This window comes from Patella vulgata, chromosome 7 (genome assembly GCF_932274485.2).
Source record: "Patella vulgata chromosome 7, xgPatVulg1.2, whole genome shotgun sequence".
NCBI lineage: Eukaryota > Metazoa > Mollusca > Gastropoda > Patellidae > Patella > Patella vulgata.
The window spans coordinates 13,893,232-13,918,281 of NC_065885.2; the positions used below are offsets into that span (position 1 = coordinate 13,893,232).

Below are 25,050 nucleotides of genomic sequence, written 5' to 3' on the forward strand. Positions count from 1 at the left end.
TGAGCAGTCTACTAATACCATACTACCCAATGTAGTTTGACACATTAATAATACTTGTTGCATTGTGGGATGTAACAGATGAAGATTTGATCGTATTGTTTCACACGCTGTTATAAAGCTATTATGCCAAGGTCGAGAATAATCTAATCCTCTGAAGTGAAAATAAAAAATAAATATATTTTTAAAGGGATAATATTTCAACTGTATTAAAATGAAAAAGAACAGTTTAAAATGGTGAGATTATATACAGCACAATTATTGGACCAGAAACTGGGCCCCAAGCATTACTCATCTTGTTCTTTCTCTTGGGGGTGACATGCTCATCGAAAAAAATGTAAGGCTCTGCCAATTCAAGTACAATCGACATGAAACTTGGCATGCTTTCTCTTGGACAAAGGAGCATCAACTTATGAGCTTTGATTTATGATTTGACTTCACAATTCCAAAAGAGGTTGCGATGACGTTCTACTCGGTTCCTGGTCCATAATACCTTGTATTTCTAAAGAGGATGCCTATAATGTTACTTACTCTGTTTCTTCGGGTGGTGGACCAGCTTCCTCATTTTCTAGACCTTTCACTTCAGGTTTAACCAATACATGCTGAACTGTAAAAAAATAATTTAGCAATCTTTAACATGTTGTTATCTATCTAACTAAAGTTTAATCATTATTAATCTACAAGATTTTACAACGACCAATTTTTAGACAATGGAATGGGGTTCAATGTCAATGCTTGGGAGAGAACTTTGATTTTTTGTCTTTTGGGGTCAGTATAGAGAGAGCAGAAATTTCAATCTCTGTATTTGGTTTTGAATACATCTCATAGACATTTTCCATAGAATAATAGTTATCTGGTTTTGATATATTCTCTAATTACATACCCATAGATTTCTTCATACTGGTTAAGAAATCTTGTCTTATTTCACCAAACAGTTCCTCCATACATTCCTTCTGTTGTTTCCCATGCATCAAATGGTCTGGTATCATTCTTGTAATATGCTGATCCCATTCTTTCTGCATTGGTGTTACAGGACCACTTTCTACACATTGCTTCAAAAACTGGTAATTCAACTGGAAAACAATTTGAATAACACAAACTTGTGGATAAATTTATTCATTCAAATCAAAATCAACCAAGAGAATTTTAATTTTGAAAAGTGATCAGTACCAATATTTATCTTCTGAAAACATAAGAATATGGTAAATTAAACAGTTCTGGACTCAATTTCAAATATATAAAGAATGACTGTAAAATTAAACTGATCAGATTTGTCAAAAGAAAAGTATTCTTAAAGGAAATTTATATGAGTATCTTGTTATAAATTAAGGTACACACTATTAGAATTGGGGTAAGAATTATGCTATATGTATAATTATAAGAATTAAGCTTGTATGTAGGGATATACACAAATTATAGGAATAAGAAATTTAAATACTTTAGTATTATTAGAGTGGGTGGTGTGGTAATGGGAGTATTATGGTTAGGCTATGGTTAGAGACTAGTGGGTGGGATGGTATAGGAGTATTATGGTTAGACTATGGTTGGAGACTAGTGGGTGGGATGGTAATGGGAATATTATGGCCAGGCTATGGTTAGAGACTAGTGAGTGGGATGGTAATGGGAGTATTATGGCCAGGCTATGGTTAGAGACTAGTGGGTGGGATGGTAATGGGAGTATTATGGTCAGGCTATGGTTAGACACTAGTGAGTGGGATGGTAATGGGAGTATTATGGTCAGGCTATGGTTGGAGACTAGTGGATGGGATGGTATAGTACATAAGGAGTATTATGGTTAGACTATGGTTAGAGACTAGTGGGTGGGATGTTAAAACATGTTTTATGGTTTGGCTATGGTTAGGGACTAGAGGATGGGATGGTAATGTGAGTATTATGGCTAGGTTATGGTTAGAGACTAGAGGATGAGGTTGTTAATGGGAATATGATGGTTAGGCTATGGTTATAGACCAGCGGATGAAACGGTAATGAGAGTATTATGGTTAGACTATGGCTAGAGACAAGAGGATGGGGTGTTAATACAAGTGTTATGGTTAGAGTCTAGAGGATGGGGATGGTAATACAAGTTCCATGGTTAGACTATCGTTAGAGACTTGTGGTACTGGAAAGTTAATACAGATGTATCTAGCCAGCTATCAGTCTACCACCAACTTACCCTGGTATTTCTATCACTACTCATCATCTGTACAAAGTTATAAAATATCATAAATTAATCTTTACAAACAAATCATTATTTTTACGAAAGAATATCATTTATTCGGTCATAATTTCATTTATTGTATAACATTAAAAAACACTGTAAATATAATTAATGTATGTGTACTATACTTTCACCCCTCTTCACAAAGTGTCAAGTTTATGACAGAACAATCCTAGGATATGAGACTACATACTGTAACTATCGTAGGGCTCTAGTACAACAAAATGTGGGTTTTTATAGGATACACTACCCTCTGGATATTATACAGACATAAAAGAAATGATTAAAATAATATATAAAAATGATCTGTTGACTTTTAACTCAGTGATAGGTGGTTATTTTTTGATTTAATGGAATAGACGGACATTTAATGTTAGGTGACCAAACAGTTAGAGAAGTAAAATGTGAATACGTAGTAGTTCTTCTCCGACCCAACAATGTGCGATACATTTCACAATCACGAAGCAAATCATAGAAAGTCTTCATTACCCAATATCAGAAATATATTGGTTATCTAAATGAACAGTCCACTTCTTAGTAGATGGTGAGTACAAAAAAAAATATTTGTTTTTGCTACCAGATATCTCTTTTATGCTTCAAATATTGGGAAATGTTTTGGACCCATTTGGAATTCAATAATACTGCCTGACTATTTGGGAGATGTTCAACGATCCTCTAATTGGTCTAAATAGTGAATGGTTTTGCTGGCACCATCAAAGAGGAAAAGGTAAACAGAATTGATATGCTGTATCAATGTTTTTGAGATGATGAGATAACTGGTTGGGTAAGATCACAAAATCTACAAGCTGTTTCTTCTTAAATATTTAACTGTGCTGAAAATGTTATTCACAACAAAAGCATGCCCACCACATTTAACACAAAACACACATTTCAATAGCTTGATATACTTCAAGGCAGGAAACCACAGCACAATGAAATAAATTGAAAACCATATAGATGGGGAATCATTACTGGCAATTGTCTACCATCGAGGAGGGGTGGGCTGGGGAGGTGTGTTATGTTAGAAATGTGCATAGTTGAATGGAATGAAATGGTGTTATGATGTCTCATCAACACAATACCTTGGTCATTTTGGGACAAACATATGGCAATTTTTATTTCTCTGGTTACCTGTGTAGTGTGAGTTAGGAATATTTTGCAGGGTGAAGGCTGGACTTGAAGAATCAAGAGTCCAACACCTTAACACTTGAATACCGTGGCCCAGGGTATGTTAAGTGATAGTGATACACTTAAAGGAGCTAAATCTCTATTCTTTGACACCTAGATATGGACACAAATAGGTCGCAATTTACATTCTATCGTTTCTGTTTTTACTGTAATTTCTAATCAGTTATGTTTGGAGAAATATGCAAAGAGTCCAAATTGAATGGTAGTCTTTAGCGTCTGGTTATTCTAGTTTACACCGGTAATATTCTGCTACGTGGGATATGTTTAGCCTCGTTCACCGAGTCGCTTCATTACAAATGGAGAGAGAGAGCGAGAGAGAATGGGGTTGAATGTCCACTCAACACACACTACGTCATTTCGGGATAAACACATGGTTCAATTTTATATCAATAATTCAAAACCACGCCAGTTGACTCATTACAAATGGTGCTCAAAAGCATTCTGGCACGTGATTCGTGTGCGAATTTTAAAATTTTCATTTTGTCAAAATTTTGGATATCAAAAGCCCATGTTTGGACGGTAAGATATCAGCATTAATCAATGTTGATCTAAATTGACCAATAAGTCATGTATGCAATGTCGAAGACTTAGGATGATATCGAGTTGCCTCCTTTAATTATTTTGTCTAAAAATGAAAAACAGGTGCAATACTCAGGTACAAAATAATGGATGTTATTACAATTTAACACACAAAAAAGTCAAGAAGAGAAAAATACTTTACCATGCTGCTAAATGGATTCTGAGATTAAAATTTGTATGAATGATCAATAAACAGGATTTAGACATTGGTAAATTAAAAAGAAGTAAAAAATAAATTAATGGTAAAGCCACATGAAGAACAAATGAGGAGACAAAGATTGGACATGTAAGAAAAACAGGATCATAATCTTAAAAAGTTGGATGGGCAAATATTCTAATTTGACAATTTTTGATCTAAATTAATAAATGATTAGACGGATTACCTCTGCTGGATATTTGGGACTAGGAGGTCTATCTAAAACTCTCACTGTTTTAGATTTGGTATCATTCATAGTTTTTATGGCATTATCTTGTCTAAAATATAAAGATACAGTAACTGTTATTATCATTATTATTAAGGAACATGGTCTAGTAGTTCAGATGGGACAAAAACTGAAGTCATGTGTACAAACTAGTGTGCACGCAAAAGAACCCTTGTTATCCAGGCAAAATTCCACTTATTATAGCACATTGCATTGTGTATAAGGAAGTAAATGGCTTTTCGGTTAACTGGTCACGGTTCGGTTGTACTGGTGAACCAGTTCAAAAAATTACTAACCGGTATTCGTTTCCATATCATACCTGACCTTCAAAATTGTTTATATTATCAAAAGAGCCTACGGTGCTGAGCCGATGGGGTCAAACTTGATAACATACAGGTCACTACTGGTACTATACAGCATGGCTTGTGAAAGGAACGCGTGTAGTAAATAATTTTGAACCGTTACATCCTTAATTGTGTATACCCTACTTCATTATCCCAGTTGGTGCAGAAAAGTAGGATGTTAAATTTGATTTTGGTAATTGACATGTCATATTTATGCAATAGACCAGTGCTAGGTAGGCTATTGGTCACGATAAATATTCACATCACATATATTTATAACAAGAAAAATTAGATACAAAGAATACATTAATGTAAGGTTAATATTTTAAAATAAGTAGAACTTCAAAATTCTGATGTCATGAGAAGAGTTTTTCAGTGTAATGTATGGCAATTTGTACCAGAAATCTTTCAATTAATGTGATAGTTTAAAATAAAATAGTATATACAATATCATATTAGGTGCTTACAAAATAATAAATATGTTCGCCTTGTAGTGTATATTCTGACTAATTGTTTTTCCTTGATCTTGTATTTTTAATTGAAAATTTTCTGGTTTAAATTATTGCGTTGATCTTAAAGTTCATTATATCAAGTTTTCTTTAGCAACAAGTTTCTGGTTTCAAGACCTCAGAATTACAATTTGTTGATAAAACGAAAATAGACTAGGCTACATTCACAAACTTACAATATCTGCATCAAAAGAGCTTGTTTATGATTAGCTAATCTAAATGTCATTAATTTGCTGTCTGAATACGGATCATCTTTAGATGATACAGGCTTTTTGATTGGTGGTAATCTTGGATAGCCATCTGGACCTATACCACCTAGTTTTGTACGGTCTCTTTTTAATGATCTTTCAGTTCCTTCTGATTTCAAGGCAGGATAATCTCCATTCATTGCAGCCATCTGAAAAAAACAAATAAGCTTATTATAATAAACATTGAAAAATTTGGGCTTGCCTCAATCTTTTATTTAGCCACTTCCAGTTTGTGGTACTGTAGGTTTATCTTTTTAAAAAAATGATGCCAGTGAGTCACAGATATTAAATTAAATACCGTAAATGTCATAAATCAAGGGTTTTTGTCTTGATTTTGCCCGAGGAAGATCCCAAGGATTTTCCTATGTGGTTGTCATGTGCCCGAACGGAGCTGGCAATTAAAGTGTTTATTTATTTGTCATTTGGATGGGATGAAAGGCTAGGCTAAAGCAACTAACTAAAGGCAATATAAAATTAGAAATAAATAACTTCAGTCTTCTTACTTAATTACTTTAAGTAAGCTTTTATAATACCGTAGCCTAAGATAAGCCTAATAAAAAAAAAGAGTGTTGCCTAGTAAATCTTTGAGGCTTATCTTCTTCAAGAATCTAACAACATTTTAAAGAAGACTGTAGATCTAGCCTAGTTTAAGTTAATATATGAGTGACTAGCTAGGCCTAGTATAACATAAGAATCAGTAAGAAAAAAAGGAGAGAAAAAACAAACTACTAGCCTAGTACTAAGACTAAGACTCAGAGAGTGTTTCTTATATTAATTACCCAGTCCAAACAACTTACTTTGTGATGTTCTTACTTTGGCTGTATTATTTCAAAGATGCTCTATATTTCCGTTAGCATTATGTTTTCCGATTCTTCGAAATGGAAACGAAGAAATCGGTTTATTTTCCGATTTGTTGATATTATCAACTTCCAGTGTTAACGTTAACAAGAGCTATGGCGGTTTTTGTGTAACGTGAAAGGTGATTGGCTAATCAACAAACTGCGACCAACCACAGATACAGTTATATCTAGCGATGGCGGCCCACCATAGCAACTAATGGATCAATACAACAGGTTTTTAATGGCTGCCTTTGTGTGATAGCAGGTTTGACGGATCCCCTCATGTAAGTTCTTTTACACTACCTATTTATGTTATTTTTGATTAGTTTGGTCAATTTTATAATGTTCAACGTAACTGATACAACATATATAAAAAAAATAGACTAGCTAAATAAACTGTCTCTGCAGTTAGGCCTAGATCAAATCGAAGTCCAGGCCCTACAGTCTTCTTCTTAATCTTAATTAGTTCTTATCGCAGTAGGCTTAGTTGGGCCAAATTTGCCAAAACTTAAATAATAGAAAAAGAGATACTAAGATAAGACCAATCTGCCGCCATAGCGAAAGCAAAGAGTATAATAGCGATATCACGAAAAGTTCAGTGGCGGCCCAGGCCAGGGTGGCATGTGTTGGGGGTGGGGGGGGGGGCGGTAAAGGATATGTATGTGGGATCCAGATTAATCGTCCCGAGATCTCCCACTCAGTCTCAGCTCTTCCTCCAATACCTGTTCCAACCCCTAACTAGTGGAAAATAAACCTGACTTGACCGCAGTATTGAGTGGTTTAAACAATTTCCCATAAATACCGGTAAGGATTTTGCACTGTTAATTAATATTATTATTTCCTTTTATGTTAACTAAAATGATGTTATTAATGATTTAATTGTTCACAACTCGAATGATATTTTAGAGTTATTTCCTGAGTCCTTTTGAACAGATATTGGCGACTCCAGCATCGACAAAATGGCTGAGTATTGGTCGATACCGATAGGCCTCTTATCGGCCAATTACCGATGTTAAAACTGATTATATTAGACCATCACTACTTCTAAATCTTGTTAAAGATACCTCCCCAAGGAAAAACTGGGTAATTTGATGGTATATTTCGACTAAAAACATATTCAAACTAATTTATCTGTCAAACCCCTCTGTAGACTGACTATTCGCGAGGAAATACCCCACAAGCTAAAAAAAATCTATTAAAAGAAGTCATGTGACTTGGTTGTCATGGTAACTAGCAACGGGTGCGAAGCCGGAGGAGAATTCATTGCACATAAAAGATGATTTTGTCTTTAATCGCTGTCCATTTCATAAATATTGACGCCTAATTAAATAAATTCTCTGATTATCCATCAAGCAAGTAGGTCAGACCTACACGTGCAACCTTTGATGTCACTCAAGCAGACAGCCCTTAATTGTCGGGCTGCCAATTAATAACAGTCTCTCATTTTTGTCCTCCATGGGTGTTTTTCAAGGAATCCAGTATTATTCTGGTTAGATTGGTTGACTCTACTTTCCATACCGTACCAAAATTGACATAGTTTTATTGGAAATAACCACTCGATAAATACTTTTGTGGGATCTTTAAAATAAGGATATGTAGTCAAAACAGTTTGTTACATTTTCTATAGTAATGGTAATTGACATCTCAAAATTGATACATGTACTTTTGTTATTGATTATTTCTTATCAACCAAAACATTGCCATGGTGTTATTATATCCACTTTATAAATTGTAGATTGACGATGGTAACCAATTTATGATTAGATTTAAAAGCAAAATAGTATCGTATATTTTTATGATGTGTTTTTAACTGCAAGAGATATTTTTAAATGATAATCTCTTAAATTAATAATCCACAAATGACAATGGTAACACATGACTACTAAGATTATCTGTCAGTTTACTGATTGGTAATATAAGTTGAAAGAAGACAATAGGCCTACAGAGTAATCAGATAAGAGTGTTGACTGGTAATTTAATGGGTGTGTACATTAAGTCCATTGAGTGTCATTAAGGGGATTGACTGGATCAATTTTAATTAAAGAGGTTTTTATTTTCCAAGTATAAAAAAGTACTTCCACATCCAAATTTTTTATTTGGAAAAATTCATTAAATAAAATAAAGATATATAATATAAAACCTGTCAGACATTGAATAAATTAAGGTATTTATTGCATTTTATTTAGTGATTTGAAAACTAGTTTTGTCTATTATTCCTGTTATTTATAAATGACTATATCTTTGCTATGCCAATTAGATTTAGTTATTTATATGTGTCATTTTTGTAATGCATTACCAGCTTACCCGAACTCTGGTGGCTTTTATTTATTACAACTGTCATCATGTGGCTCCTTTTACTGCCTTACCACAGACTTTTTAATAATTATTATTCCTGAAATTCCAAAGAATATAGATATGCATTGGTACAGGCATAATAAAGACTGATAGTTTACAAAAATGGATTTAAATTTAAAGGAGCTAAATCGCTATTATTTAGGACCTAGAAATTGACCCATAGCAACACATATATAATAATGTAATCTGATGGTATATGAAATGATTTACATTCAATTGTTTCCGTTTTGACTCTTAATTTCAAATCAGTTAGATCCAGCGAAATACAGCACGAGTCTCAACCGAATAGAAATTTCTAGCGTCTGGTTATTCCAGTCTACTGCGCATGCTCTCATGGCGTCACCGTTTGACATGAGTTGTGGAATATGTCTAGCCCTGTTCATTCTGGTCACTTGTTACAAATGACGCTGAAACTAAAATAATCACAAATTATTTTTTTGTATTGCCTTTTTGTGGTATTTTATTAATTCATAGGTCTAGTTAGAAGTTACATTGTGCCAATGAAAATAGTTACTCTTATTTTCAGGTGACATCGGTTGAAAAATTAAACATGGCTGATCAAGAAGAGAATATTGTTGAGGAAACTCAGCCAACAGAAAATACAGAAATTATCCCAAATGAAGAACAGCCTGCACCCAATGATGAAACTACAGGAGTTGAAGCATCTCCTGGAGATCAGACACAGAATGATGCAGAAGAACCAACAGTAGATGACCAGACAATTGAAGAAACTCAAGGAACAGAAGAAAATGTAGCAGAAACAGTTGAAGATCAACCAGCAGTCACTGAACAACCAGAGGTTTCTGAGCAACCAGCAGCGGATACAGAACAGGCTGAAACGGACGATGTTCCCAAAGAAGATCAACCATCAGCAGAGGTAAAGGGAGATGATCCAGTGGAAGAGAAAGCAGAAGATGCTGCAGAGGAACAAAGAGAAGATGTAAAGATTGATGGTGAAGAAGAATCAAACCCAGTGGAAGAAAATGGTTCTGATCTGAAAAAAGACCAAAGTACAGAAACCAAAACTACAGAGGAAGCACCTCATCAAGATCAAGAAACAACAACTGCAGAAGAAATGAAAACAGAAGCAAAAGAAGGTGTTAGTTTTGATGCAACTGCCACAGGTCAGCTTTTAGCTTTGTTGTGATATACTTCATTTTATTTAATCATGCTTATTCATGTTCTTAGTAGAATAGCTTGATTCACAATGTCAATCAGAATAATGATGTATAAAAACATGATGTAAAGCAAACAGATTATGTTGTCATTGTCACATCGAGAAAGTGTGGCATATTTTTTCCGACAATCTAAAAACTTCAACAAATTACCACATTTTAAGATGATGTTTTATAATCAAAATATCACTTTTCTTTAAAATAAACACAATGGCAGTAAATAAGTAATGAATATTTAAATTTCATGTAAAAACTGCAATTTTCAATGACCTTGGAGAAGTTTTTACAAACCTTGTAAATGTAGGTTGTCAGAGAAAAATGCATAAGCTTAGTCATGTTTTCAACGAGACATGGCTATATTTGCTTAGTCCTGAAATCTCTCTCTCTCTCTCACTCTTTCTCTCTCTCTCTCTCATAAGCTTGTCTTCAGAAAAGTATGATATTAAATGCATTTTATTTGCTTTGTAAATTAATTGCCATAGAGGATAATATAACTTAAATTTTAATGTCTTTGTCATAAAATATGATAATTTTGATTTTTTTTTTTCAGTCAAGTTTGTATTAATGCCAAGTGGACAGGTTGTAACATTAGCTTGTACTCTGGGTCAAACAGTGCTACAACTTAAAGAACATTTCTCTTCGGAATTAAAGATGCCAGTATCAACAATTATTTTAATGTTTGATGGTTTGTAATTTAATTTACTTTTTTTAATTGTGGATAAATGCCTGGTGAATTTCTGGCAAAAGAAAAATGTATACAGTGATACAGAATCAATATCCTATCAATGCACTGAAGTCTATCTTATAGCGGCTTATATAAATAGTCTTCCTGTCGATTTTCGATTCCCCGGTTGTACATGACAAGGAGTAGGGTCACTTGTCCAACCTTGTGGGTTTTCTCAGGGTCCTCCGGCTTCCTCCCATTGCTAAAAACCCTTACACGCAACGCAAGTGAATTATTGAAATAAAATTGAACCATATGTTAGTCCCGAAATGACCTAGTCTGTGTCGAGTGAACATTAAACCCCATTCCTCTCTCTTTCTTTATTTCCCCAAATTTATAGGTACGACCTCACATAATTATTTTAATTAGGATAATTTGAATTTTATCTTTGATATAGATTTTCCCAGAGTTACATAGATTCTTTAATACTGGTACTTTCAATCTGTCAGAAGTCAAATGAAATGTTCAGATTTTTTCCTGCTTCATGTACACATTATTCTTGCACACCAGAGTCATTCTTTGAGACATCTAATTGTGCGGTATTTTTTTTAGGTAAAGTTTTGCCTGATGATACAATATTAGCCAATTTAGGTGTGGGACCTAATGGTACAGTACAGTTAGAGATGCAGTCTGCGGATCCCGTCTCTACGCCTATTAAACCATACAGACCACGACAAGAATATCATATGCCTGATGTTATAACAGTTAAAGTTGAATCTGGTAAGAGTCATTTGGATAAGACATGTGTTAAGAATAGTCAGAATTTAAATCAGGAGAACCACAAAGCAATACCTGTAAGACAAACCTTCATGAGTGAGAATGTAAAAAAAAAATTTAACCAAAATAAGGGCGAAAATCCGGATAGAATTTTGGAAAATGCTAAAAATAGATCAAGTGTAGTGGGCAAACGGGAGCATACCAATACCATGGATAAATATTGATATTAAGGACACGTCTCAAGATTAGAATATCCCAGCCTCTCAGGTTGATATTCTTCTAGTGTAGGCTGACGGGGATACTACAGGATTCATCAAACTCCGTCCAATATGGAGTAATGGATGCCTGTAATACAAAACGAAGACGTCTGTTTAGTCATTGTATGATTAAAAAAAAACTGAAATCCTAATTACATGTTACTAGTGCATGATCATAAGAAATCAAAATTGAAAAAGGTTTTATTTAATACCAAAAGTTGATATAACCAATATAAGATTTAAAAATACATTATGGGAGATTAAAGAGCTGGCAGTTCTCACTATAATAGTTAAAAACTAGATAATGTAAAGGGAATTGGCTGAAAATTTTGGTCAAATTCATCCACTGTGAACCGAGAATTTAGCGATTGAATTTTCGACCTAGCCTCGATCATCATTACTAAAGTCGGTACAATAAAAAACATAGTCTCGATTATCTATTTCATGATTAAATCGTGAATGAAAGTTGAGCAGCAAATCAGATCCTAATCCAATAAATATCGCAGGCTAGCAATGACATCGAGAGTTGATTGTGGTCTGGACAAGTTAATTAATGTCTAATTAATAATTTAGATAACATTTCATGACCAAAGAAAGTCCTGAAATAGGCAGATTTAGCTCTTGCATAATGTATGTTTAATGAAATACTGTTTGTTTATTTAAAGAGGATGGTAAAGGCTATACTGATGTTGTTGTAGAAATAGAAAGATCTACAAAGAAAAAACCTTTCCTGGGTGGATACAGACACAAATCTACTGGCATAGAGTATCTCAATGCTTCTGCTCAGACTATGCCTAAAGTTCGACCACCTAATGTTTTAGAGAGGTACTGTCGTGACACCCAAACAGTTCATCAAATAAACAAACCTCAACAAACAGCCAATGATATGGCTACACAGATGACAAAAATTGGTGTTTATGTTTCCAACATGGAGGATAAACTGATGGTACCAGGAAAATACACATCAGCTGATGAATTTCATGCCATGAGATGGTCCAAGGTAAAATATTTTGGTTTATTTTTGACAGAAATTGTCTTTAAGATAACACTTATCAGTTTAAGCTATCTTTATTATGCATTTAGTTACATTTCTCATAGAGGCAGTATGCTATTCATTTAGCTTTAATTAAGGTCATACATTCATTTTATTCACATAGTTTTTGATAAGGAAATTAACGACCGATTGACCTGATTTTTTTTTTGTATCTTGACGAAAGAGATAACTCCCACTTTTGTTTTGATGCTGCTATTTATTTGTTTAATTTATTCCCAAATCTGAGCTTATAGATTAATAATATCAATCATTTTTTAATGCAACAAGGTTTTTCATCAGTGAAAAACAAATTGTTTGTGAAATCTGAAGTGGCAATAAAATTATATCATTTGTTGAAGACTAAAGAGAGGGGGGGGGGGCAGGGGTAACTCTTCTGGAATGAGCATTGTTGGCACTTGATTCACAGGTTTATTTGAGCTTAGTCCTGATATTATTGACATAAATACATTCAATAAAATCTATAGTTCTCGTCATTCACAACATGAACTTTTTAAAAAAGATCACTAGAATAATTCTATTGTGGGACATTTATATTTAACAATGCCTGTATAGGGCTCATCCCAAAAAAATTCTAGTTCTCAGATAATCCTTACCAAAAATTCTGATGTGGGAGAGAGGTTTATATCTTTGTATTTTTATTTTGTCAAAGGATCACTGCTGGCCTAAGCAACACATTTCTATTCAATACATTTATCTCATCACATGTTTTATAGGAATGTATGATTATCCAGTATCATTCATGATTGTCAGAAACATTTATGAGGGTTGTGTACTTGATAAATGAGTCTATGCCACATTTCTAAATTCATTCAAATTATATTGTGAGTTCTTTCCTGTAATGGGGAAAACATTAAGCGGTAATTAATGAGATTGTTTTTTTATTTTTATTTGAATGTCACTAGATATGGGAAAACAAGAAAAATAGAAATTGTCCATAAATTCCAATTAAAACATGGTAATGCACGGACTTTTTTCTATTTTTCTTGTTTTCTTGTTTTCTCTTATCTAGTGACAGTCAATTATTTTTTTGAATTGTCAGATATCCTCCCATAGTCTTATGTAACAACTTTTGGTCTTCAAAGGAATAATTAGTGTGTAGAAATTCGCCTGTGTTTCTGTTATCACTCGTCACTCCTGTTAGTATAGAAGGATAACTCGTGTTTTCCTATTGTGTTCGTCACTTCCCTTTCTTGAAATCTTCATAATGCACCTATCATAGCAATGATCTTTGTATTAAAATTGTATTTTGGACGTGTTTAACAAGTTCATATGTGATAATGACTGACACCAATATTGTCCTTTAAGAGATAGGGGATCATGTGGCTAAGTGGGTAAGGAGCTGGCTCGCTAGCCTGGAGGTCTGGTGTTCGATCCCTGCATTGGCCGAGAAAGTTCATCCAGATTTTCCGGCGCGGTTCCCCCTTGTCAGTGATGCAGGACGGAGGGCCTGACAAGGACAGCTGTCTAGTCCTTCGGATGATAAGAAAAACCAAGGTTCCGTGTATACATTGGAATGCACGTAAAAGATCCCTTGGCAGTTGGAATTCGATATAAGAGTAGGCGATAGTGCCGCAGCCCGGGCAAAATTTCCCTCATAGCACACTGTGTCGTATGCCCGTCTTCATTAGCCCAGGTTAGGAGCAGAACAGTAGGACGTTAAACCCCATTTCATTTCATTTCATTTCCTTTAAGTGATGCATGAATATCTGAAAACCATAATATTTTTGTCATATGGCCTGTTGTTACTGCTTTGTTTGAATCATTTAGACAATGATTTTGAATTTTATTAGTTTGTTCAATATAATTTCAGATTGTCATTATACAGAAGTATTATCGAAGATGGTTAGCCAGACGTTATGTACATAAATTAAGAGAGGAGAAACGTGCAAGAGTCGAGTGGGAACGTGCGGAAGAGTTGAGAAAAAAGAAAGAAAAAGAAGACAGAATAAAGAAAGAATTTGAAAGGAGAATGAATCCTAATTCCAAAGAAGATTTTGATCTTCTCTTCCATGCATTAGAAAGTAAGTTATGGAACACCTATTGCCACTTCTTATTTATTAGAGAAGTTTACATGGCTCAAATATTTTTCTACCTCTTACACAGATCAAAAGATTGGATAGTGAAAATTATAGGTGGTACAGACCTGTTATGACCATATCCCATTTATATCATGGTTCCCCCTTTGTTCGGGGTGCAGGACGGGAGGGGCTGGCAAGGGACAATGTATAGTTGTTTGGATGAGACAAAAAACTGAGATTCTGTGTACACATTGGTGTGCACATAAAAGATCCCTTGGCAGTTGGAATTCGATATCAGAGTAGGTCGTAGCACTGCTGTTTGGACAAAATTTTGCTCATAGCAAACTGTATGGCATATGTCTGTCTTCATTAGCCCATTTGGCGCAGAACAGTAGGACGTTAAACCTCGTTTCATTTCATTTCTGCAAAAGATGCCAATTAATGTTCACAAATTTTCAATTCGCCTTGTCTTTGCAAATATGGAATAGAATTGAACCATTTTATTATTCCTTTTAGAGATTTAACCTTCACACCATTTTAGTTTGTAAGTGATTCAAAATGCCTCAAATCATAATCAGAGACTTTAAGAAGTGAAGGCACTGCTCAACAATAACTCATATATAATACTGCTATCGACATGAAATGTTCAGGATTTATTCCAATAGCCAAAATAAGGCTAATTAGCAGTTTTAGGGGAAATTGCTGTATTGGTTACCATGGAAACAGAAAATTTAATTCTTATGCTTGTTCAACCAATCTGTCTGAAACTCACACATAATAGAATAGAAAAATACCCATTTTGTGCCAGATCGAAGAAACTGTTTAATTTTGATATGTCTAATTTTTTTCTGCTTATTCATAACAAGTTTATTTATTTATTTGTTTGTAGAATGGAGACAGGAAGAAATAGACAGGATATCCAACACATTGACAGGTGCCGAAAGGAAAGCAGCATTATGTATGTTATTAGATCAGGAAACCCAGTTGTTAGCAGCCATTGATAGACATAAACTAGAGGCAGATAAAAGTAATAAAACTAAAAGAATTCAAGATTTCTTAGCCAAGGTAGAACTTTCTAAAATATTTTTATACGCCCACATTTTCATGTGGATGTATATTGTCGTCGCCCCTGTCCGGACGTCCATCCTTCCACAATTGTTTGTGAACAGTCTACAGGTCACAATTTTTATCCGATTTCAATGAAACTTGAAATATAGGTTATACCCTAAGATCTTGGTTCCTTTCGATATTGGCATGTATCGGACTGTAACTTCATGGATTATGGCCCCTGATTGTACGAAAAATCACGTTTTTAGCCTGGGAACACTGTAGAGGTCACAATTTTTATCCGATTTCAATGAAACTTGAAATGTAAGTTTATAACACAAAGATCTTGGTTCCTTTCGATATTCGCACATATCGGACCGTAACTTCCTGAATTATGGCCCCTGATTGTACGAAAAATCGCATTTTTAGCTTGTGGACCCTATAGAGGTCATAATTTTTATCCGATTTAAAAAAATATATTATTATATCATCGTTACACCCTAAGGACGGCTGAGTTCGAATTTCGTGAAAATCGGCCCAAAACTGACAGACAAAATTACAATCTGATTAAAATACAGATCTATTTTTTGTTTCGTTTTTTTATACTTTCGATGGCCTACTGCATGGAGATCTGACCAGTTTTACTGAAAGGTTGCGTCAGGGATCGTACGAGCAGCTTTTGATCCTATGACGTCAGACATTGATTAATCAATCAGCATTGACGTTTCTAGTGGTTTATCCACCGTTTCGTGCAAGGCATACCAAGAAGTCGCCGGAACAGATAGTTTCATTGGCTAATACCTCACGCCATCCAGAACGCATGTTATATAGCAACTCTTCTAGATCCTAGTGTTGTACGAAATTTTAAGCCATAAAAAAAAACGGAACGAAATATGATTGTTTCAATTATATCAACATTTAAACATGCATTATGCGAGCCCTAAATCTGCCTGTTGCAGGCCTTTCTTTAGGCCTTAAATCTTATTTAAATAATTGATTAGACATTAATTAACTTATCAAGACCATAATCAACTCTCGATGCCATCTCATGCCTGTGATGTTTAGTGGATTTAAATTCGTTTTGTGGTGGATGAAATAACTGTAAAAATGGATTATCGAGACTGTTTCAAATCATAACAATGGTAGTAATGACGATCAAGGCTAGCCTTAAATGGGATCGCTAATATCTAGGTTCAGAGTGAAACAATTTGAATAAAATTTTCAGTGTATTCTCTTACGTTATCTATTTTTTTTAGCTATTATAGCAAGAACTGTCAGCTGTTTATCTAATCTTTCTTATAGATACATTATGGGAGATTCGATAACGAGTTGGCAGTTCTCACTATAATAGTTAAAAACTAGATAATGTAAAGGCAATTTGCTGAAAATTTCTTTCAAATTGATCCACTATGAACCGAGAACAAAGCGATTGAATTTCTGCCTAGCCTTGGTCATCATTACTAAAGAGAGTACGATAAACAGCATAGTCTCGATTATCCATTTAATCGTTAAATCGTGAAGGAAAGTTATGCAAACCACTAAGTTGATTATGGTCTGGATAGGTTAATTAATGTCTAATTGATAATTTAGATAACATTTCAGGCCTAAAGAAAGACCTGCAATAGACAGATTTAGCTCTTGCATAATGTATGTTTAATTCCCCTTTAATTCTGTTTTATTTCTTGATTGTTTACTTCACTTCATCTTAGACATTTCTTTATACGGTGCATTCAGATTGTGATTGGTCGACTCCAGGTTAACCTACAATACATGTGACACAGAAAATACTCTGAAAATTTTTCAAAAGCATTTCCTTGACTGTCTAAGCAGGCTGAAAAGGGCTATTATGCCAAGACAATAATAGCAATGTCTTTTTAAAAAATGTCTTTTATAGACTGGTTAATTTTTAAATTTCATTTTTTTTTTTTTTTTTATATCAGAGAATTCACTCTTGGAGATCTATTGCAAATATAGATGTATTATTAATTTTTTTATTTTCCAGACGGCATCTCCAAAGAAATGGAAGTCTAAAGATGGCAAGTATTTAGAAATGGATACGCCCTATACGATCCGAGCTAAAGAATTACAAGATATCTATAACAGTATAAATATGAAATATTTAACTCAAGATGAAAGACTGGATGTTCTTCTCACATTAAAACACACTGTCAAGGTAAAGAGAAAACCAGTCTCCATTTTGATTGAATAAACACATAAATGTACATTATATTATCAAAATTCACAGAAATGAAATGAAATGGGGTTAGACGTCCTACTTTTTTGCACCAACTAAGCTAATGAAGACATGCATGTGCCATACAATGTGCTATGAGGGAAATTTTGTCTGGATGAGCATGCTCCAAGCGGTGTGGTATGAGGGAAATTTTGCATGGACAGCTGTGCTAATGTCTACCAATATTTTGAATTCCCTCTGTCAAGAGTTTTTTTATGCGGCCAATGTGTACATGGGACCTTGTTTTTTTTGTCCCATCCAGACGACTACGCATTGTCCCTTGCCAGGCCCTCCTTCCTACACCACGGCCAACACCGGAATCAAACATGGGACTGCTAGGTTAGCGAGCGAACATCCTACTGAATCACCGTGGTTCCCATCAAAATACACAACTCAGAGGTTGAAACACTGTCAATATTTGATTGAACAAACTCGAAACGATGAATTAACATACACAAGACATGCTGGGCCCTTATTCACGAAAACTTAAACTAAGTTACAACCGAAATTTTAAGAAATACTGCAACTTCATTGGATATATGCAAATTGATTTTACTGGTCAGCCAATCAAATTGCAGGAATTTTTCAAATTTCGATTGTATCTTAGTTTGAGTTTTCGTGAATAAGGGCCCTGATATGAGTGATGTTGTGTATGCATGATCACATTAATAAATCTAGATAATACACAATGAAAAGTACTCTTAAAATAAAAACAAACCCAAATTGGTCCAAAAATCAGTTCCAAAATGAGTCATATAGCCATTTGATGTTTACATTAGTTTATATTGAATTTTATTTTGCAATGTCATTGACTGAGTAATTGTTTGAAATAGATTTGATTTAAATTTACTGACATCTCGGTCAGTTCTAATTGCTTATATGTCTTTTTGTAATACACAAAGTCTGTTATTGAGTCAAGTGGTGTGGTTTCGATTCCCTGTGGATCCTCCACAGCTAAACCCCTCTAGACGCAAACGGATTATTGAAATAAAATTTAACTGAATGTTAGTCCCTACATGAACTACTTTGTGTCGAGTGGAGTTAATCTCTCTATCTCTCTGTTTGTAATATTGTAGTAGATAATAATAAATGTTATTATATTTACAGGAACATGATTGTAAATTAACACAAGAGATTATAGAGTTAATTGATCGAGAGGCTGATCTATTAATGAGAGGTGTAAAAGAAGATAATTTAGACGGATTACGTAAACGTATTTCTACACTCTTCCTACAATATATTAAAACACCTACGTTTAATCCCGAGGCCTCGAAATTACTTAAGGTTTGTATTGTTACTACTACAATTTTTGTCTGCGATATCACCTCGGTGGAAGCGGAGGTAAAATACAACTAACTCACACACTACTACAATGAAATAATCTCATCTTGTGTCAGGGAGCTGTAAAGGCTCAGTGAGTAAGACATTGACTCGCAAACCTGGAGGTCCCGTGTTTGATCCCATTGTTGGCTGAGGGAACCCATCAGGATTTTTCAGAGTGATTCCCCCTTGTCAGTGGTGCAAGATGAAGGACCTGGCAAAGGATAATGTATAGTTGTTTTGGATGGGACGAAACAACTGAGGTCCTGTGTAACATTGACATGCACATAAAAGAACCCTTGACAGTTGGAATTTGAAAGGAAAGTAGGCTGTAGTGCCGATTTCTGAGCAAAATTTTATTCATAGTACACTGTATGGCGTAAGCAGACCAACAGGACATTCAACCCCATTTCATTAATATCATCTCGGGTCAAAGCTAATTAAATTGCTTCATATAACCCTGGTGAGTTAAATTAAGTTATCTGCAGGCTGTCTTGCCAGTAACTATACTGTAATTACTAATTTGAGGTAAACCACATGGGATTTGTTACAGCTTGTGAATGTGAATGACTGAAATGTGAATTGAAATGTACAAACTAAATGTTCATGTTTTTAAACCAATGTGCTAGCCTCTCTCTCTCTCTCTCTCTCTCTCTCTCTTTCTCTCTCTCAAGATAGTACTTATGTAAATTCATCGAATGAAAAGTGATATCAGGTGGTCTGGACAGAGTAAGCATGTCCTGTCCTATATTTGACACCTAACACTGCTGGGGATCACATGGCTAAGTGGGTAAGACGCTAGCTCGCTAGCCTGGAGGTCGGGTGTTCGATCCCTGCATTGGCCGAGAAAGTTCATCCAGATTTTCCGGCGTGGTTCTCCCTTGTCAGTGATGCAGGACGGAGGGGCTGACAAGGAAAGCTGTCTAGTCGTTCGGATGGGATGAAAAACCGAGGTCCCGTGTACACATTGGCGTGCACGTAAAAGATCCCTTGGCAGTTGGAATTCGATATAAGAGTAGGCCGTAGTGCCGCTGTCCGGGCAAAATTTCCCTCATAGCACACTGTATGGCGTATGCCCGTCTTCATTAGCCCAGGTTAGGAGCAGAACAGTAGGATGTTAAACTCCATTTCATTTCTTTTCATTTCCTATCACTGCTGAGTAAAATTATACATAAATGCAACCTATGTAAGAAAAACAATTTTTTATCTGTTTCAGGTTCCACAAGATCCTTCTACCCTCCGTAAAAATATTTATTTCTGTCCTAGTTGTAACAATTATCTACCTTCAACAGAATTCCCCTTATCATCAAACTCGACAAATGTTGGTAAATGTCGTCGATGCAACAAGATTGATAACGATGCTAGAGTTCGTCAAGATTTCAGCCATTATAGATATATGCTCAAATCATTACGTCGAGCAGAAGAGACTTATAATGATGGCTCAGAAATCGCTTTCTTACTTCAGGTATGTTAAATATTTTATTAAGAACAGTTTTAATAAGGCCATCCTTTGAAAATAAATGGTTTCCTGTCCACTGATTGGGGTAAAAAAAAAAGGAACAGTATGAAGCAAATGGAAATTTTTTCAGGAGCCAGTGAGAAACAAATGAATTCAAGGAGTCATGTTGCCTAGGCAACCACTTGGGGTTTCTCAGCTTTCCTCCCACTGCTAAAGACCCCTGCTAATGAATGAGTTAGTTTTATTCGCAAAATGACACAGTTTGTGGCCGTAAATTCCCATTTCTCTTTCTCTCTTAAAACGATGCCATGACGCATACAGAATAATTTAAAGTGAGTCGAGGAAGTTCTTCCAAGATCATACGATTGAAAAAACAATTTTAAAAAAAATCAGATTTGACATTTAATACCACAAGTGAACAACTAAAGAGTTCAAACAAAAATGCTATTAGTTTCGGAAAATGTGCTCAGGAGTACTTGTCTGGCTCTCACCCAAGCTATATACCACTGCTGTTTATTGGAAAAATTTGTTGAGAACACTATTTATAGATAAATGCTTTGAGAGTATGTTCACAGATGAAGAACTTATCGCCCCATCAGAACCACTGAGCTGCACATGTGTTGAGAACACTATTTATAGATAAATATAATGAAAATTTAAGTTAACCTTATCCTCATGTGCATCAGGGGGGTTGGATGGCCGAATGGTTAGGGCGTGCGCACTGTATCATAAGGCCTGTCATTGAGTCAACTAGCGTGGTTTCGAATCCCCGGTTTTATGTGACAAGGTGTAGGGTCGCTAAAGACCCCTATGCGCAAGCCAATTATTGAAATAAAATAAAACCATATGTTAGTCCCAAAATGACGTAGTTTGTGTCGAGTGGACGTTAAACCCCATTTCTTTCTTTCTTTCATGTGCATCCTCTTAGTTTATTCAAATGAATTTTGTTTTATAGAAAATATCTATTACTGTTTTTAATTAGTTTTTAGAAAAATATTACTTAAGAAAAAGAAAACCAAAACTTGTCTTTGTTTGATGTCATATTTTTTAATGAATTAAATTTTAAAAAGATCATTTAAAAGACTTTATGTCTCTTGTAGCTAAAACATAAAAGAAATTTATGTTAACAAGATTATACTGATACTGTTTCCCATTCAGTCAGTTTCTTCAGTGGCAAGAAATTAATGCTGCTGTATGTCCCCAGTAGCTCAGTGAGTAAGATGTTGGCTCACTAACCAGGATGTCCGTGTTCGATCCCTGCTTTGGCCGAGAAAGTTCATTGGGATTTTCTGACGTGGTTCCCCCTTGTCAGTGGTGTAGGACGGAGTACCTTACAAGCGAAAATGTATAATCAGTCAGATGGGACAAAAAACCAAAGTCCTGCATACACATTGGGCATTAGTCAATTTGGGACTAACATGGTTCAATTTTTTTTTAATAGGGGTCTTTAGCTGTGGGAGGAAACTGAAGCACCCGGAGAAACCCCCAAGAGGTTGGATAGGTGCCCCCCCCCCCCCCCCCGACAAACTCACGGACACAATTTGCACAGAGTTCTTTTACCCTATACTATAAATTGTTGCAAACAGTATTTTCAGAAACTGATCAAATTAAACCAATGATGTTAGAATTTGATAAAAGAAAGAAAGAGTCTGACTTTCTTGGAAAATATCAAATCAAAATGATTAAATTATACATCAATGACACATGTATGTTGTGTTTCTATAGAAAAACCTATTTAATTCAGGTGACTGACATTTTCTTTTTCTTGACCTACAATGTATTTGTTTCTGTTTTGTCTGGCACTTGGATTGCTTCATCTAAAATTGCAGTTCAACTATCCGGTCTTATAATTTTTTTTTTTTTTTTACAGGAAACAGACCTGAGATATTTGGTTGAAAATATCTGGAATGGTCAGAGTGTACTGAGTGCCTGGGAAGACTTGTATGATTTGGTGATGATCAGATGGAACAAACATGAAGAGTGGTCTCCCTGGAACTGTATTTTATTAACAAAAGATGAAGCCTCGGCTCACGATAAATTGTCAGCATTAGAAGAGGTAAAGTTACAAATTTTTCTTCTTTGTTTTTGTATTAAAGTAGCTAAGTCTTTAACTCAATATCATTCACAGTCTTCGACACTAATAATGTCAATTTACCAGGAATATATGGGCTTTTGATATCCAATATTTAAAACAAAATAAACATTTTTCTTTTTACCATTGGTGCACAAATCTTGTACCAGAATCCGTTTCAGCACCATTTGTAACAAGAGACTTGAAGAACAAAGGTAGACATATTCCACAAGTTATAAACAGTGACACCATATTCTTATCAGAAGAGAATGCGCAATTAAATACTACCGTTGTAGACTGGAACAACTAGAGATTATCATTTGATTGAGACTTTTCTCGTATTTTGCGGAACATAACTGACTTAAAATTTGAGTAAAAACGGAAGCAATTAAATGTAAATCAGTTTATATACATTCATATTACGTTATTATATTTGTTGCGACCCAATTTCTAGGTTCCAATTATTAGCGATTTAGCTCTTTTAATTGACACGATCTGATGAATGTGTGGGATAGATTTTCATGTCTAGTTCTTTTCTTTGTATATTAAAGATTCATCAGTCTAGCCCTGTTCTTATCTTACATAAAACTAAGATTTATTAACCTGTAATTAGTCTAGTTAATGTAAAACTGAGTCTGATGTATTATATAATAATACCCAGTTATTTAGCTCATGATAACAGTTCATTTCATGAGTTAACTTATCCAGTGAGACAGACAGCCAATATTAAACGTTAGGCCAATAAAAAAAAAAATCATTTATTTGAAGTTAAATAGGCTTGTAAAGATTATTATTTTATAGATTTATATTATCTGAAATTTACCTGTTTATTTTAAGATTAAAGATACATTATTTAAGAATTAGAGAGAGAGAGAGAAATGGGGTTTAACATCCACTCGACACAAACTAGGTCATTTCGGGACTAACATATGGTTTAATTTTATTTCAATAATTCGCTTGCGCGTAGGGGTCTTTAGCAGTGGGAGGAAACCGGTTAAGAATTAGAGCTGGCCGTTCTTGCTATAATACTTCAAAGATAAATCATGAAAAATGAATATTGAAAATTTGAGTCAAATTACTGTAATCTTTGCAAAGTTATGAGTGTTTAAAGTTTTGACAAAATTTAGGGTAGATTGTTTATTATCGTAGTAATGATACTTGACAGTCAAGACTAATTCTATTTTATCGTTAAACTCTTAAATGGCTGCATCAATCTAATCTACATAAGATTATAACAAAACATTATATAACGTTATATAATTTTAGACCAAAAACAATTTTCATTAATTATATAAAGACAAATTAACTCTAATGAGATTAATTTAAATTTTATGAAATGTACCTGTTCATTTGAAGATTAAGAAGATTTAATATAACTTAATTCTTTTGCTTTTTAGGGTTATGGTCAAGTTTTTATACACAAGATCAAACAGAAACAGACTTTAGCCAGGAATTATTTCTCAAGATTACCAGGAATGGCTGAAATAATACGACAGAGGGCAGGGCAGCGTGATATGGGATCGAGAGGGCCATCAGTAGCAGGAACAGCTGTGTCAAGAATGCCACAGAAAGTTTAAAACTATCTAGAAAATATATTCCTGAAAATGTTGATTATAACTGCGTTTTAAATATCAATAATGATGGGAATCCTGATCTTATCTGAGAAAACTGAACAATTTAGTTAATTGAAGTATAAACAATTGCTTTTTTAAATTTGATTTGATTCCTGAGGGTTTTTTTAAGGAATGAAAGAGATACAAAGACACTAACTGGAATATTCTTGAAGCAAGTCTTTTAAAAGTAATGTTCATTGTTATTTTCTTTTTAAACAAGAAAATGTTTTTACTATTATTTTATTTCTGAATGTTAAGGATTAAATATGTAAGTAAGAAAGTGATATATTTTATTGTATATAGTCTATATTTGTATATGTAACGATTATTTATTGTAGGATTTACTGATTTTAAAACTATCTATTCTATATTAGTTTACTATTATCTAAATAAACAACAATATACAGAAAGATATATTCTAGTGGCTTTTATTAATGTTTTCCATTTGAGTTTACATGATTGGGAGGGCACACCACTTTTTAAACTGATCAAGGGGTGCATTCGTTAGGAGACAGCCCGGGGCCCCCTTGCACTGCTAGTGTTACACAGGTTTTGATAAGAGACTGACCCTTGTTTACTTGTTGCATAAAACAATAACAAGTCAAATTTCCAAGGTCAGTATCCTTTAATTGGGTGCACATGAGGGACTTTAAGAATTGGCTG

General features: G+C 34.5%; 1 protein-coding gene across 1 annotated transcript; it reads left to right on the top strand.

Moving 5' to 3' along the window:
- The first annotated feature begins 6,542 nt into the window (after nt 1–6,542).
- LOC126828217 (IQ and ubiquitin-like domain-containing protein) lies at nt 6,543–24,801 on the top strand. Its single transcript, XM_050557854.2, has 12 exons — nt 6,543–6,628; nt 9,226–9,823; nt 10,425–10,559; nt 11,151–11,318; nt 12,238–12,572; nt 14,437–14,647; nt 15,534–15,709; nt 17,694–17,864; nt 19,032–19,208; nt 20,461–20,709; nt 22,574–22,759; nt 24,172–24,801. Exons 2-12 carry the CDS (start codon nt 9,250–9,252, stop codon nt 24,349–24,351), a joined length of 2,562 nt encoding a protein of 853 aa, XP_050413811.2. The 5' UTR covers nt 6,543–6,628; nt 9,226–9,249; the 3' UTR covers nt 24,352–24,801.
- The last annotated feature ends 249 nt before the right edge of the window (nt 24,802–25,050 follow it).